Source organism: Gorilla gorilla, chromosome 9 (genome assembly GCF_029281585.2).
Source record: "Gorilla gorilla gorilla isolate KB3781 chromosome 9, NHGRI_mGorGor1-v2.1_pri, whole genome shotgun sequence".
NCBI classification, from domain to species: domain Eukaryota; kingdom Metazoa; phylum Chordata; class Mammalia; order Primates; family Hominidae; genus Gorilla; species Gorilla gorilla.
In genome coordinates, this window is record NC_073233.2 from 130,865,713 (window position 1) to 130,877,832 (window position 12,120).

General features: G+C 40.6%; 1 protein-coding gene across 8 annotated transcripts in view; it reads left to right on the top strand.

Annotated features, from left to right (window-relative positions):
* The window catches only part of JHY (junctional cadherin complex regulator), a 98,781-nt gene that overhangs the window by 58,964 nt on the left and 27,697 nt on the right, over nucleotides 1–12,120 (top strand). For all 8 annotated transcript variants that reach the window (XR_002007992.4, XR_008669748.2, XM_019037695.4 and 5 more), the window contains one exon: nucleotides 4,704–4,998. Coding sequence is in view for 6 of the 8 variants with exons in the window: in XM_019037695.4 (XP_018893240.3) it covers nucleotides 4,704–4,998 (295 nt within the window). In the remaining 2 variants the exon portion in view is untranslated. The remainder of the gene's footprint in view (nucleotides 1–4,703; nucleotides 4,999–12,120) is intronic.

The following is a 12,120-nucleotide window of genomic DNA, read 5'->3' on the forward strand; positions in this document are numbered from 1 at the left end:
GGTCACTGTGTGTGCCTCCTGTTTGGTAAGGACCATGACAAGAAATAGAAATTCCCTTTTTGTTGTTTGTTTTAGTTTATTTATTTATTTATTTTTAGACAGAGTCTTGCTCTGTCACCCAGGCTGGAGTGCAGTGGCACAATTTCAGCTCATTGCAACCTCTGCCTCCCAGGTTCAAGTGATTCTCCTGTCTCAGCCTCCCAAGTAGCTAGGATTACAGGCACGTGCCACCACGCCCAGCTAATTTTTATATTTTTAGTAGAGACAGCATTTCGCCATGTTGGTTAGGCTGGTCTCGAACTCCTGACCTCTGGTGATCCACCCACCTCGGCCTCCCAAAGTGCTGGGATTACAGGCATGAGCCACCGCACCTGGCCAGAAATTCCTTTTTCAAAGCAGAAATTTATTCTGTCCTAACTCAGAAGAAACCACAATAGTTTATTTGTGCTTTCTCTCTCTTTTTCTTGATCAGCCTTGCAAAAGGGTTGTCTATTTCATCTGTCATTTCAAAAACAATTGTTCCTGTATGTTTTGGTTTTGTTTTCTCTTTTATCCATCTTTGTTCTCATATATTTACTTCTTTTCTTTGATATTGCTTGAATTTACTTCAGTGTTTTTGACTTCTTAACTTCTGTTATTTATTTATTGAGACAGAGTCTCACTCTGTCGCCCAGGCTGGAGTGCATTGGCATGATCTTGGCTCACTGCAACCTCCATCTCTCGGGTTCAAGCGATTATTGTGCCTCAGCCTCCCAAGTAGCTGGGATCACAGGCATACGCCACCATGCCCAGCTAATTTTTATATTTTTAGTAGAGACGGAGTTTCACCATGTTGGCCAGGCTGGTCTTGAACTCCTGACCTCAAGTGATCCACCTGCCTTGGCCTCCCAAAGTGCTCAGATTACAGGCATGAGCCAACATGCCCAGCCCTTAACTTCTGTTTTAAATGCTTAGCTCATTATTTCTAAGGCTTTCTCCTTTTCCAATATAATTTAAAATTATAAATGTTCCTCTAAGTATGTTTTAGTTGCTTCCCACATGTTTTAAAATGTAGCATTTTTATTATTGTTTAGTTCTAAGTATTTTCTTCTCTTTTTAGAGGCAGGGTCTCACCATGTTGCCCAGGCTGGAGTGCAACGGAGTGATCCTAGCTCACTGCAGTCTCCAACTCCTGAGCTCAAGTGATGCTCCCACCTCAGGCTCCCCACTAGCTGGGGCTACAGACAGGCTCCACCACACCCAACTAATTTTTAAAATTTATTTGGAGACAGGGTCTCATTATGTTGCTCAGGCTGGTCTTAAACTCCTCGGCTCAAGCCATCTTCCTGCCTCAGCCCCTTGAGCTGCTGGGATTACAGGCACAAGTCACCTCGCTCAGCTAGTTCTAAGTATTTTCTAATTCCATTATGATTGCCTCTTGGATGATCAGTTATTTGGAAGTATGTTTATAAATTTCAAAACATATAAAGTTATTTTAGATATATTTATTGTTATATATCTAACAAAACAATTATTGTCAGAAAACATCATTCACATGATACCAAGTTTTTGATATTTTTTGATACGTGTTTTTGGCCTAACATTTTGGTCAATGTAACCAAATGTTCCTCATTTGTTTTCTGCAGTTGTTGATTACATCATTCTATATACGTACATTCTATGTACGAGTAGGCTTGTTGAATAGGTCTTTTAAGTCTTCTATAGCCTAGTTAGGTTTCTCTGTTTGATATATCAGTTACTGAAACTGGTGAGGTGGCATCTCCCTCTTTAAGAATTGTCAGTTTTGCCTCACAATTCCATTAATTTTTGCTTTATGTATTTTGAACTTATGTTATTAGGGACATGCGGATTTATAATTGATATATCTTCCTGATGAATTCTTCTTTTAATCCTGATGTAATCAATATTTTTATTCCTAATAATGCTTCTTTCTTAAAGTTTATGCTTTCTGATACTAATACAGCTACACCAGCTTTTTAAATTTAGCATTGAGTCTGGTATATTTTTTCCATCATCTTCAAACTTTTCAGTCTTCTTATGATTTAAGTGAGTCTCTTTTAAGTAGTATGTTGGATTTTGTTTCTTTATTCATTCTTAAACTCACTTTTAACTAGTGACTTAAAACTATAGGCCAGGTGCAGTGGCTCACAGCTGTAATAACAGCACTTTGGGAGGCTGAGAAGGGAGGATTGCTTGAGTCCAAGAGTTCGAGACCAGCCTGGATAACATGGCAAAACCCTGTCTCTACAAAAATTAGCCAGGCATGGTGGGGTGCACCTGTGGTCACAACTAATCAGGAGGCTGAGGTGGGAGGATCACTTGAGCCCGTAAGTCAGAGGTTGCAGTGAGCCAAAATCTTGCCACTGCATTCCAGCCTGGGTGATAAACTGAGATGATGCCTCAAAAAACAAACCAACCAAAAAAGCTACTTACATTTATTGTGGCACTGATACCTTTGAATTTATTTCTACCATCTTAATTTGTCCTTCCGAATCACCCTACTTTTTCTATACTTCTCTATATCTTTTATATCCTCTATTAACCTGATAGAATTTTCTTTATTTTTCCTTCTACTGATTTGCAAATATATATTCTCTTTATATTCTTTTATTGTAACTCATGTACTTAACTAGTCTAGCATTAAATTAATATTCCCATTCTCCTCTAGAACATGTTCAAAATTATTAGATTGTTTTAATCCAATCACCTTTCCTGTCATACATATTACTTTGTTCAACAACTTTTCTATCACCTTATATATTCAAAATTAGTCACTGCTTTTATTATTGTTGTCTAGAGTTAATACTGTATTATGAGTTAATACTGTATTATATTTAGCCAATTGTTTATTAATGTCTTTGCCTCACATCCTTTCTTCCATGTTACCCTTTATTCAGAAGTAAATCCTTTAGAAGTTCTTTTAGCAAGTATGGTAAATTTACATGAAAACTTCTTTATTTTACTATTTTGAATTATAGTTTAATATTGTGAAGAATTCAACTCTTTGAAAACATTACTTTTCTGTCTCCTGGTTTCTGCGTTGCTTTGAAAAGTCTTTTGTCAATATAATTAACATTTATTTTGTTTTGTTTTTATTTTCTCTTATTGGTTTGTAAGTGTTTCCTCTGGTTTTGGTGTTCTGAAGTTTCATTGTGATATGCTTAGGTATGAAATTTTTAATTCTGCCTGAGACTCTTCTATAATTCCTAAATCTTAAGATTCATCTCTTTCATAAATAATGAAAAATTATCACACATGTTCCCTTTGAATATTATGTCTCTCAAATTTACTCTATTTTCTCCTATAGGAACCCCAAATAGCTGTGTGTTAGATTGTCTCTTCTAGACTTCGTGCCTTTTTAACTGTTTTTATTTTACACCTTTTATTTCTCAGTGCTTCTTTCTGAATAATTTCTTCAAATAAGTTTTCCAGCGTAATAAATCTCTCTTTACCTGTGTCCAATATATGCTCTTTAATGTATCCACTATGTTTTAAATTTCAATAATGGTATTTTCCATGTCTAGAATTTCTATTTGGTTCTCATTAAAATCTCTCTGTTCTTTTTCCAAAATACAGGATTTTAAAATATGTTTCTTGGGTTCTTAGCTTCTTTTCTCAAGTCTTTACTCATCTTAAACTACCTTATGAATGTTATCTAATATCTCTTATCATCTGAAGTTCTTGGAAGTCTACTATTTCTATTTGTATGTGTGTGCATGTGTGTCTGCTGACTCTCATATTTGGTAGATTATTTCCTCTTATGGGCAAGGACTTTGGATTGTGAACTTACATTTAGCCACCTTTTCCGTGGAAACATAGGCAGGCTTGGGTGGGAGTGTATTTCTCTAGAGAAGTTTTGTATTTGCTTCTGCCAGATACTACAGAAGTATCCCTCATCCAAGATCATTGTTACATTAGTTTCTTCATGTTGGATTTCCGTGATTACATGGGTAAGGTAAATTTGAAATCCAAATATTGTCCTATAGATATTCACAAGAGCTTGTTGTTGTTGTTGGGTTTTTTGGAGAGAATGGGGGTTGTTTTTCTATTCAGAGCCCAGAGACCAAGACAGACAGACTTGCTTGTTGTTTCTCATGGCTGGTGAATGGGTTTTGAATTAATGTAGCTTTTAACTGAGGGTGTAGCACCTCAAGTTATAGTCTTCTTACAACGATCTTAGTTCTGATTCCCTGCCTCACACAGGACCAAGATCTTGCATATCCTATACCAGCGTTAACTATTAAAACTCAAGCCTGTAGACCCAAAACTCTTGTAAAGAAAGCTATAACTTCAGCTAATCTAAAATCTGCTTTGGTTTTTATTCCTTTTGTTCATTTTGGTCTTTAGAGATTTCCGTTTATCTTACCAATTCAACTATGTGTTTAAAGGATGTTTAATGTAATGCAACATTTCTAGGTATTTTGCAGTGGGAAGGTCTTTGATTTTTCAAAATGGTGTTTTTTCTATTCTGAATGCACTAAACAAAAGTTCTAAATAAAATGTAGACTGTCCTAAAGGAAAAAGAGGAGGAGTTTAAGATAAATAAGAAATTAATGTATTCATGAAAAGATTAAGCTAAAGGTCATTAATTTGATTTGAGAGTGATAAATACATCAAATTAATGGTTCATAAAGACTTTTATGCTAGATGTCTTATGTATTTGGATTTTATTAATAGATTTGTGCCTTTTTTTTTTCATTAAGGAAATTCCATTCTTCTTCTGACAGCCAGATGGTTAGAGCTTCTCCAGATTCATGGCTCACCCAGATAATGGAGCAGCATCAGCAAGCCTTGGTGCAGCTGACCGACGTGCAGCCCAGTGAAGGGGCCTTATCCAGCATCACACTTCCACCTATACTGTCAAGGGTAGAAAGTGAATCCCAACTCAGTTCAGAGAGAAGCCAAAGAAACCAAGTGAAAATTAGCCGTAGCAATTCTGAAGGCTATCTGTTTCAACTGGAAAAGGGAAAAAAGCATAAGAAAAGAAGGAGCAGTAAGGTAATAAAAGCGCCATTTTTACCAAGTAACCCTTCCATTTTGAGAATACAGATGGACCTTGATGTAATTATAGCCCTGGAATAGGGATGGTCATTACTGAGTTGCTGCCACACTGGGTCGCCCAGAGTCCTAAGGAGTTTCTTACCCCTGCCCCTGCTACTCCCTGGGGTTTCCCTCCCCTTCTTAATAGAAGTTGTTGCTGCCAGGGATGCCCATTTCTCCCTCCTGTTCAAGTCATCTTGGCGAGAGGTCTCCATTTGCAGAGTGGCAAAACTCCTTTCATCCCCAGCTGAAACATCCCTTCCTTAGGAAAGCTTCCATACTCCACCCCAAGCCCCATGCTAACCTGAGTCTTCATGGTTATTAAATCATTTCTTCCCAGCTCATTCTCATATCTTAAAAAGTAGAGAAAGTAGGGCTGAGTGAGTGAAAGCACCTGTTGCCATTGCATTTTCCCACCATCTGCCACTATGAGGACTCATCTTGGCCCTAATCTCACCCCAACTTCTGCAGTAAAATACCTGGGCTGGCCAGTGATTGAACTTTCCTCTCAAACATTAGCTGACCTTTACTGAGTTCTTTGTCTCAAATCACCATTACTAGCACCTTTGCGCACTTCAGTCTTTTCTCATAGGGCCTACATGATTTAACAAGTAAAACTGGGGACCCAAAGTAGAATGTTTTCAGTAAGAAATGAAGGCGCCTAGGAAGGGGACTTTTTATGTCCTGTGTATTTCTCTTCTGTCACTGGCAATAAAAAGCCCTCAGGAAAGGTCACTTGCTTCCAGTGTCAAATCATAAGAAAAAAGCTGGAAATGCATTCTGTTTTACAGGCAACAGGGAAAGGCCTGGTTGAAAGCAATAAGCCCGTGGTGAGTTGGGTTTTCAGGGAACAGACTGAAATGGAGATTTGCATGCAGGAGGTCTCTAGACTGAAATGGAGATTTGCATGCAGGAGGTCTCTAGCAGAGCAACCTGGGGTACCTTTAAGGGAGTGAGAGAAGCGGGGCTGGGCAGAGGTGGGCTGTGATGCAGACACAGCAGTAGCCTTGGCCAAGGTTCTGAGGGTTCTAAAGTTGGGGTGGCCCTTCAAAGGCAAGGGACCCAGGCTTTTGTTCTCCCATACCAACCTGCCATTGGATAGTGACTGCCCCTGAGGAAGGGTGGTGACTTTGTGCACAGCAGCTCCACGTGGCTGAGGCAGTGTTTAGGGAGGAATTCAGCTGTGAGCCATCAGCAGACAACACTCCCAGCGTCTGGAGGAATGAGTGCCTCAGTACAGAAGGGCCTCCGCTCTAAGACAACTTGAGAGGAATTAAGCAAACCATTCCTAAATTGAATTCAGTTTGTTATTAAATAATTTCTAGGCCGGGCGGGGTGGCTAACGCCTGTAATCCCAGCACTTTGGGAGGCTGAGGTGTGTGGATCACCTGAGGTCAGGAGTTCGAGACCAGCTTGGACAACATGGTGAAACTCCGTCTCTACTAAAATACAAAAATTAGCCGGGCGTGGTGGCAGGTGCCTGTAATCTCAGCTACTGGGGAGGCTGAGGCAGGAGAATCACTTGAACCTGGGAGACGGAGGTTGCAGTGAGTCGAGATTGCGCCATTTCACTCCAGCCTGGGCAACAAGAGTGAAACTCTGTCTTAATAATAATAATAATAATAATAATGATTTCTACTAGGAACTTGGAAGATGCTGGGATGTAAAGATGAGCCATGACCCTTCCTCAGAGGAAGCTTCCAGTTGCATGGAGCTTGGGAAGGCAGACGTGTAAATGCTTATTATGTTGCAGTATAATGTTGCAAGCAAAAAACAAATAATGATATTAATTAATAATAAAAGTAATAATAATAATGTAGGCATGCATGGGGAGCACAGAGGAACATAAGGGAAAACTGATATCCTGACCTGGGGTCAGGCAAAACTTCAGAAGATAATTCAGAACTGCGTCTTAGAGGGTGATGAAGAGTTGGCAAAGAAGACTGCAAGAGCAGGCCGGGCGTGGTGGCTTATGCCTGTAATCCCAGCACTTTGGAAGGCTGAGGTGGGCGGGTCACAAGGCCAGGAGTTTGAGACCACCCAGGCCAATATGGCGAAACCCCGTCTGTACTAAAAGTACAAAAATTAACCGGGTGTGGTGGCAGGTGCCTGTAATCCCAGCTACTCGGGAGGCTGAGGCAGGAGAATTGCTTGAACCTGGGAGATGGAGGTTGCAGTCAGCCGAGATTGCGCCACTGCACTCCAGCCTGGGGGACAGAGTGAGACTCCATCTCAAAAAAAAAAAAAAAAAAAAAAAAAAGAAGACTGCAAGAGCAATTCAGGCGGTAGTACCAGTACGAACAAAGGTTCTGAAGCTATAACATGGTGCATGCTGGGTATGAGAGCATTTCAGGTCCTTGTGACTAAACCTGGGAGGCAAGGAGTGTTGAAAAATGGGAGCGGAGTGGTGGATAGGGGCCAGGTCTTAGAAGATCTCGTTTTACATTCAAAGAAGTACTTTATTGTGTAGGACAGCGGGGATCATGGAGGAATTTTAAACTGGTCAGATGTGTATTTTAGAAAGGCAGCTCTGGCTATGGTGTGCAGGGCAGATGCAAGACATCCCAGAAAGTGATGGGATTATGAAGTCCATGGATCCTCAAGTGGGGCCTTTAGAGAAAAAGATAAGGGGTGGCCTCAAAGAGAAAGCGAAACTGGCCTGGATCAGGCAGCGAGAGATACTAACGAGAAGAAAAAGAGGATGTCTTGGGGCTGAGATATGACCCCACCCCAATCCTGCAGCTCCCATCTTGAGCCCCTCTGTGTACCCCGGGTCTTCAGCTCACAACCCTAGAGTTCTTACCCCAGCTCCTTCACATACCCCCACCTGGGGGCTCTTTGAACTCCTCATTCCAACTTCACGCTCTCATGTCCTCCCCTCTGCTGGGGACGGGACCCTATCCGTGCCCACGCTGTGGAATCTGCAACTAGTGACTTGGAGCTGGGAGAATCCCCGGTTCCACTGTAAGTAAGGAGAAAGGTGTTCCTTTTTTCTTTTCTTTCTTTCTTTCTTTTTTTTTTTTTGAGACAGAATCTCGCTTCATCGCCCAGGCTGGTGTGCAGTGAAGCAATCTCGGCTCACTGCAACCTCCATCTCCCGAGTTCAAGTGATTCTCCTGCCTCAGCAGGAGTATCTGGGATTACAGGCGCACACCACTACACCCAGCTGATTTTTGTATTTTTAGTAGAGATGGGGTTTCACCATGTTGGCCAGGCTGGTCTCAAACTCCTGACCTCAGATGATCCACCTGCCTTGGCCTCCCAAATTGCCGGAATTACAGGTGTGAGCCACTGTGCCCAGCTACAAACATGTTTTTTTAATCACAGGTAACTTCTTTTTCCACAGAAACATCATTACATGGCAGTTAGGCTGTAAGGTACTATTAGCACTGTTTTCAAGAGTTTTGTGAATAAAGTAGGTTTTGAAGACTTGACTGGGAAGCTGGACATCATCCGTATTATTTCTATAAGGACATGTATTCAGAACACATTTTCGAGGTGAGGACAGCCTGTTCACTGCAGTACATATAGATTACCAGGGACTAAATTTAGCTCAAACACACTAGCTCACAAGAGAATCTTCCAGGTTGGGGTTCTTGCCAATGATGGGTTGTTGCTGAAAATGCAAGCTTTTGAGCTCAATTCTCACTCGGCAAGATTTAGAGGAAGCCATGGACCCATTCATTCCTAGGTTCTCATCTCTGTTCCCAATATCTCTTATGACTTGGACAAGTTATTAATTCACCTGAGCCCTCATTTCTTCATCTGCACAATCAGAATTATTCTTTCTTTTTGTAGACTTAGTGTGATGTTAAGTGAAATAATGTATTAAAACTACAGCTTAGTCCCTAGCAAAGAAGACATCAACTAAATGTTAGTTTCCTTTTCCTTTCCCCTTCTATTAGTTAATTGAATTTATGTTTTACTGAGAAAAGTAGAGGAAAGTACTCCGACGACAGTGTGTGTCACCAGAAATCTAAGCGCATGGGAGGTCAGGGGAGAGGAAGGAAAATTTGCAATTGCTGCCTTCCCAACCATCTTTCCAACTGGGGACATCCCCCTTCCTGCTTTCTATCAGGAATGTTACAGTCTGTGTATCCATTTTCTCAACCCAGCACTTTCAGCTTACATCTGACAAATTCACAGAAGTGCTCTTTGTCCTTTAAGCTATTCCAGAAGCTAAAATGACTTAGAAATGAGCTATTTGTATAGGACAGCAGGTAGTCAAGGCACCAGACAGAGGGGATCATTATCCAGGTCATGGCCATTTGCTGGTCACGTCAAATCTTTTGGTTTCCAAGAGAATCGCCCTGAGTCACATTAAAACTTGGAGGATTTGTAAAGATAATAGGCCCAAGCACCCTTCCTCTTCTCCTGACAGCTCTGTTGTAACTGAGTTCCGAATGCCAGGCATTGTCCATGCCATGAAATCTAGACATCAGGCAGTCAGGGATCAAGGGATGGCAAACGGTATAAAAATATCCGTTGCAACCCACCACAAAATGACTGCTTCAGGAGTTTGCTGACAGCTAACTGTGCTGAGCTGGTAATTAACTCATGTGTTTGTTGTCACAGACAATCTGGGCATTGCTGCTTGACTGCTTCTAAGAAGGGGTTTATTTGGATTAAGTTTAGCAACTGCAGAGCAAATTTCCTTCACTTGCTGTTCCACAGTGTTTGAGGCATTGTTTTTTGTTGTGTTTTTCAGTAACTTTCTCACACTTACACATCTGAGGAATTTTCTGGAGAATAGCTCTGCAGTGGCCCCCACAGCAGGGTACCACCTTTCAGAGTTGAAACAGGTCCTCATTGAACAGTCAATGTCACTTCCAGTCAGGGCACACTGTGTCCCCAGTTTACAATTAAAAACTCTGCTGTCTTGAGAAGAACTGTGGTTAATTCCTGGTACAAACCTTGCATCAGGAGAGTCCTATGCCATCGTCCACTAAAGCGATCAAGTGTGAACACCAGTGCAGAGGGGCTGGTCTGGCCTTAACAATCCTCAGAAGGTGCCAGAGTCAGTAGATGCCAGCTCATGTGCATCTTATGCAAAGACTAGCAGCAAATCTCATCAGGGACTGGTTGAGAGCATGCCTGTATTTTCCAATTTGTTCCCCTTGTGTTTGGAGACTTAACCAGACTATCATTGTTGATTTACTTTTTTTTTTTTTTTTTTAGTATTGTGTTACTATGACCTTTTAGTCTTGTAACAGCCATGGAGAGGTAAATCAAAGTAAATTCTGGGGATTATTTTTACTATAAAAGACTTTTGAAGAGCCAGAAAGTAGATTAGTGGTTGCCTAGGGCTGGAGGCGGAGGGGGCAAAGGGAGTAACTGCTAATGGGGACAGGATTTCTTCTCAGGGTGATGAAAATGTTCTAAAATTGGGATGTGGTGATGTTTACACAACTTGGTGAATATACTGAAAACCATTGTATTGTACAACTTCAAGTGGGTAAATTTTGTGGTATGTGAATTATATCTCAATAAGCTGCTAAAAAGACTTTTGATGGAGAGAGATCAAACAAAATTGCACCTCTGAGAACAAATCAAGATTACTTGCGCCAACCTTAAGTAAATCCAAGATTTTTCATTGCCAGTCACCCAGAACAAACTCCGTTAGGAGCCATCACCATCCCTTGAGAAAGGTCCCGTTGCTATAAGCACTTCATCCATCCTGTAAAGGGATCAGCAGCACTTGGAGATCACCCTTTAGGCCACACTCTGTCCCTTCATATCGAGGCGTAATACTAGACCCTGGCTCTGGTTTTCTGTGATAGCCAACATGTTTATTGGAGTTGATAGTAAGAACTGTGGCTGGAGAGTACTGGGCAATTATTCATGCTTCACAATGTGTCTTTTGTAAGTCAGTGGAATGATTAGAAGTTAAGCTGCTTCAGACTTAGGATGTGATTTGTGAGCACTGATCATTCCTTTCTCATCATCTTTGGACAAATTGGATTTATGACTTGGACATGAGCAGGGTTTTTTCCTTCCTTTTAATCATTGGTTTACTTTGGCAAATAGATAGTAATTCAGTGACTGCAAAACAACCATACAGATGGCATACGTGAGAGAAAGAACAAATTTGCAATTGTGAAATATAAGTTGTCTGAGTTCATTCACCTATTGAAAATTGGTAAAGGTTTTAAAATGTGAAAATACCCAGTATAATCAAGGTTTGGACAAAAAGAGCAATCCTGTGGCTCCATTGTTAGTGGAAGTGTTAATTGATGGCCTTAAACGTATTCATTTTATTTCAATAATTCTACTGCTATTAACGTATCTCAAAGAAATAATCAAAGTAGCCCAGAAAAACAATGCTTACCCTAGGACATCTTAAATGTTCAACATTTAGAGGAATAGCTAAACAGTCCAACAAAACTAGACAATAGAATGTTATGCATAAAACTCACATTTAAAAATATATATATACTGACAGAAAAAATGTACTGTAGTACTAAAATGCTTAGAAAAAATAAGAATTTGGGCTGGGCACAGTGGCTCACCCCTGTAATCCCAGCACTTTGGGAGGCCCAGGCAGGCAGATCACCTGAGGTCAGGAGTTCGAGACCAGCCTGGCCAACATGGTGAAACCCTGCCTCACTAAAAATACAAAAATTAGCCAGACATGGTGGCAGGTGCCTGTAATCCCAGCTACTTGGGAGGCTGAGGCAGAAGAATCACTTGAAACTGGGAGGTGGAGGTTGCAGTGAGCCGAGATCGCACCACTGCACTCCAGCCTGGGTGACAGAGTGACACTCCATCTCAAAAAAAAAAAAAAAAGAAATGAAATGAAAAAATAAGAATTCATAGTGAATGGACAATTGTATGAAAGTATGAACAGACAGATATAATGGAGAGGAAGCAGCTATCATGGTTTTGCTGAGTAGTGACTTCTGTTTTCTTAAAGGAGATGTATGATTTTGAAATACCCTTCAATGAACAGTGTGTCTTCTGCATACTTTAATGTTACTAATTTTTTTAATGATTTTAGTTCAAAGGCTTCCTTAAGAATCTTGTTTTACTTTTTAGAATTAGAATTAGAGTATTGACCATAAATGTTTAACATTCTAATGG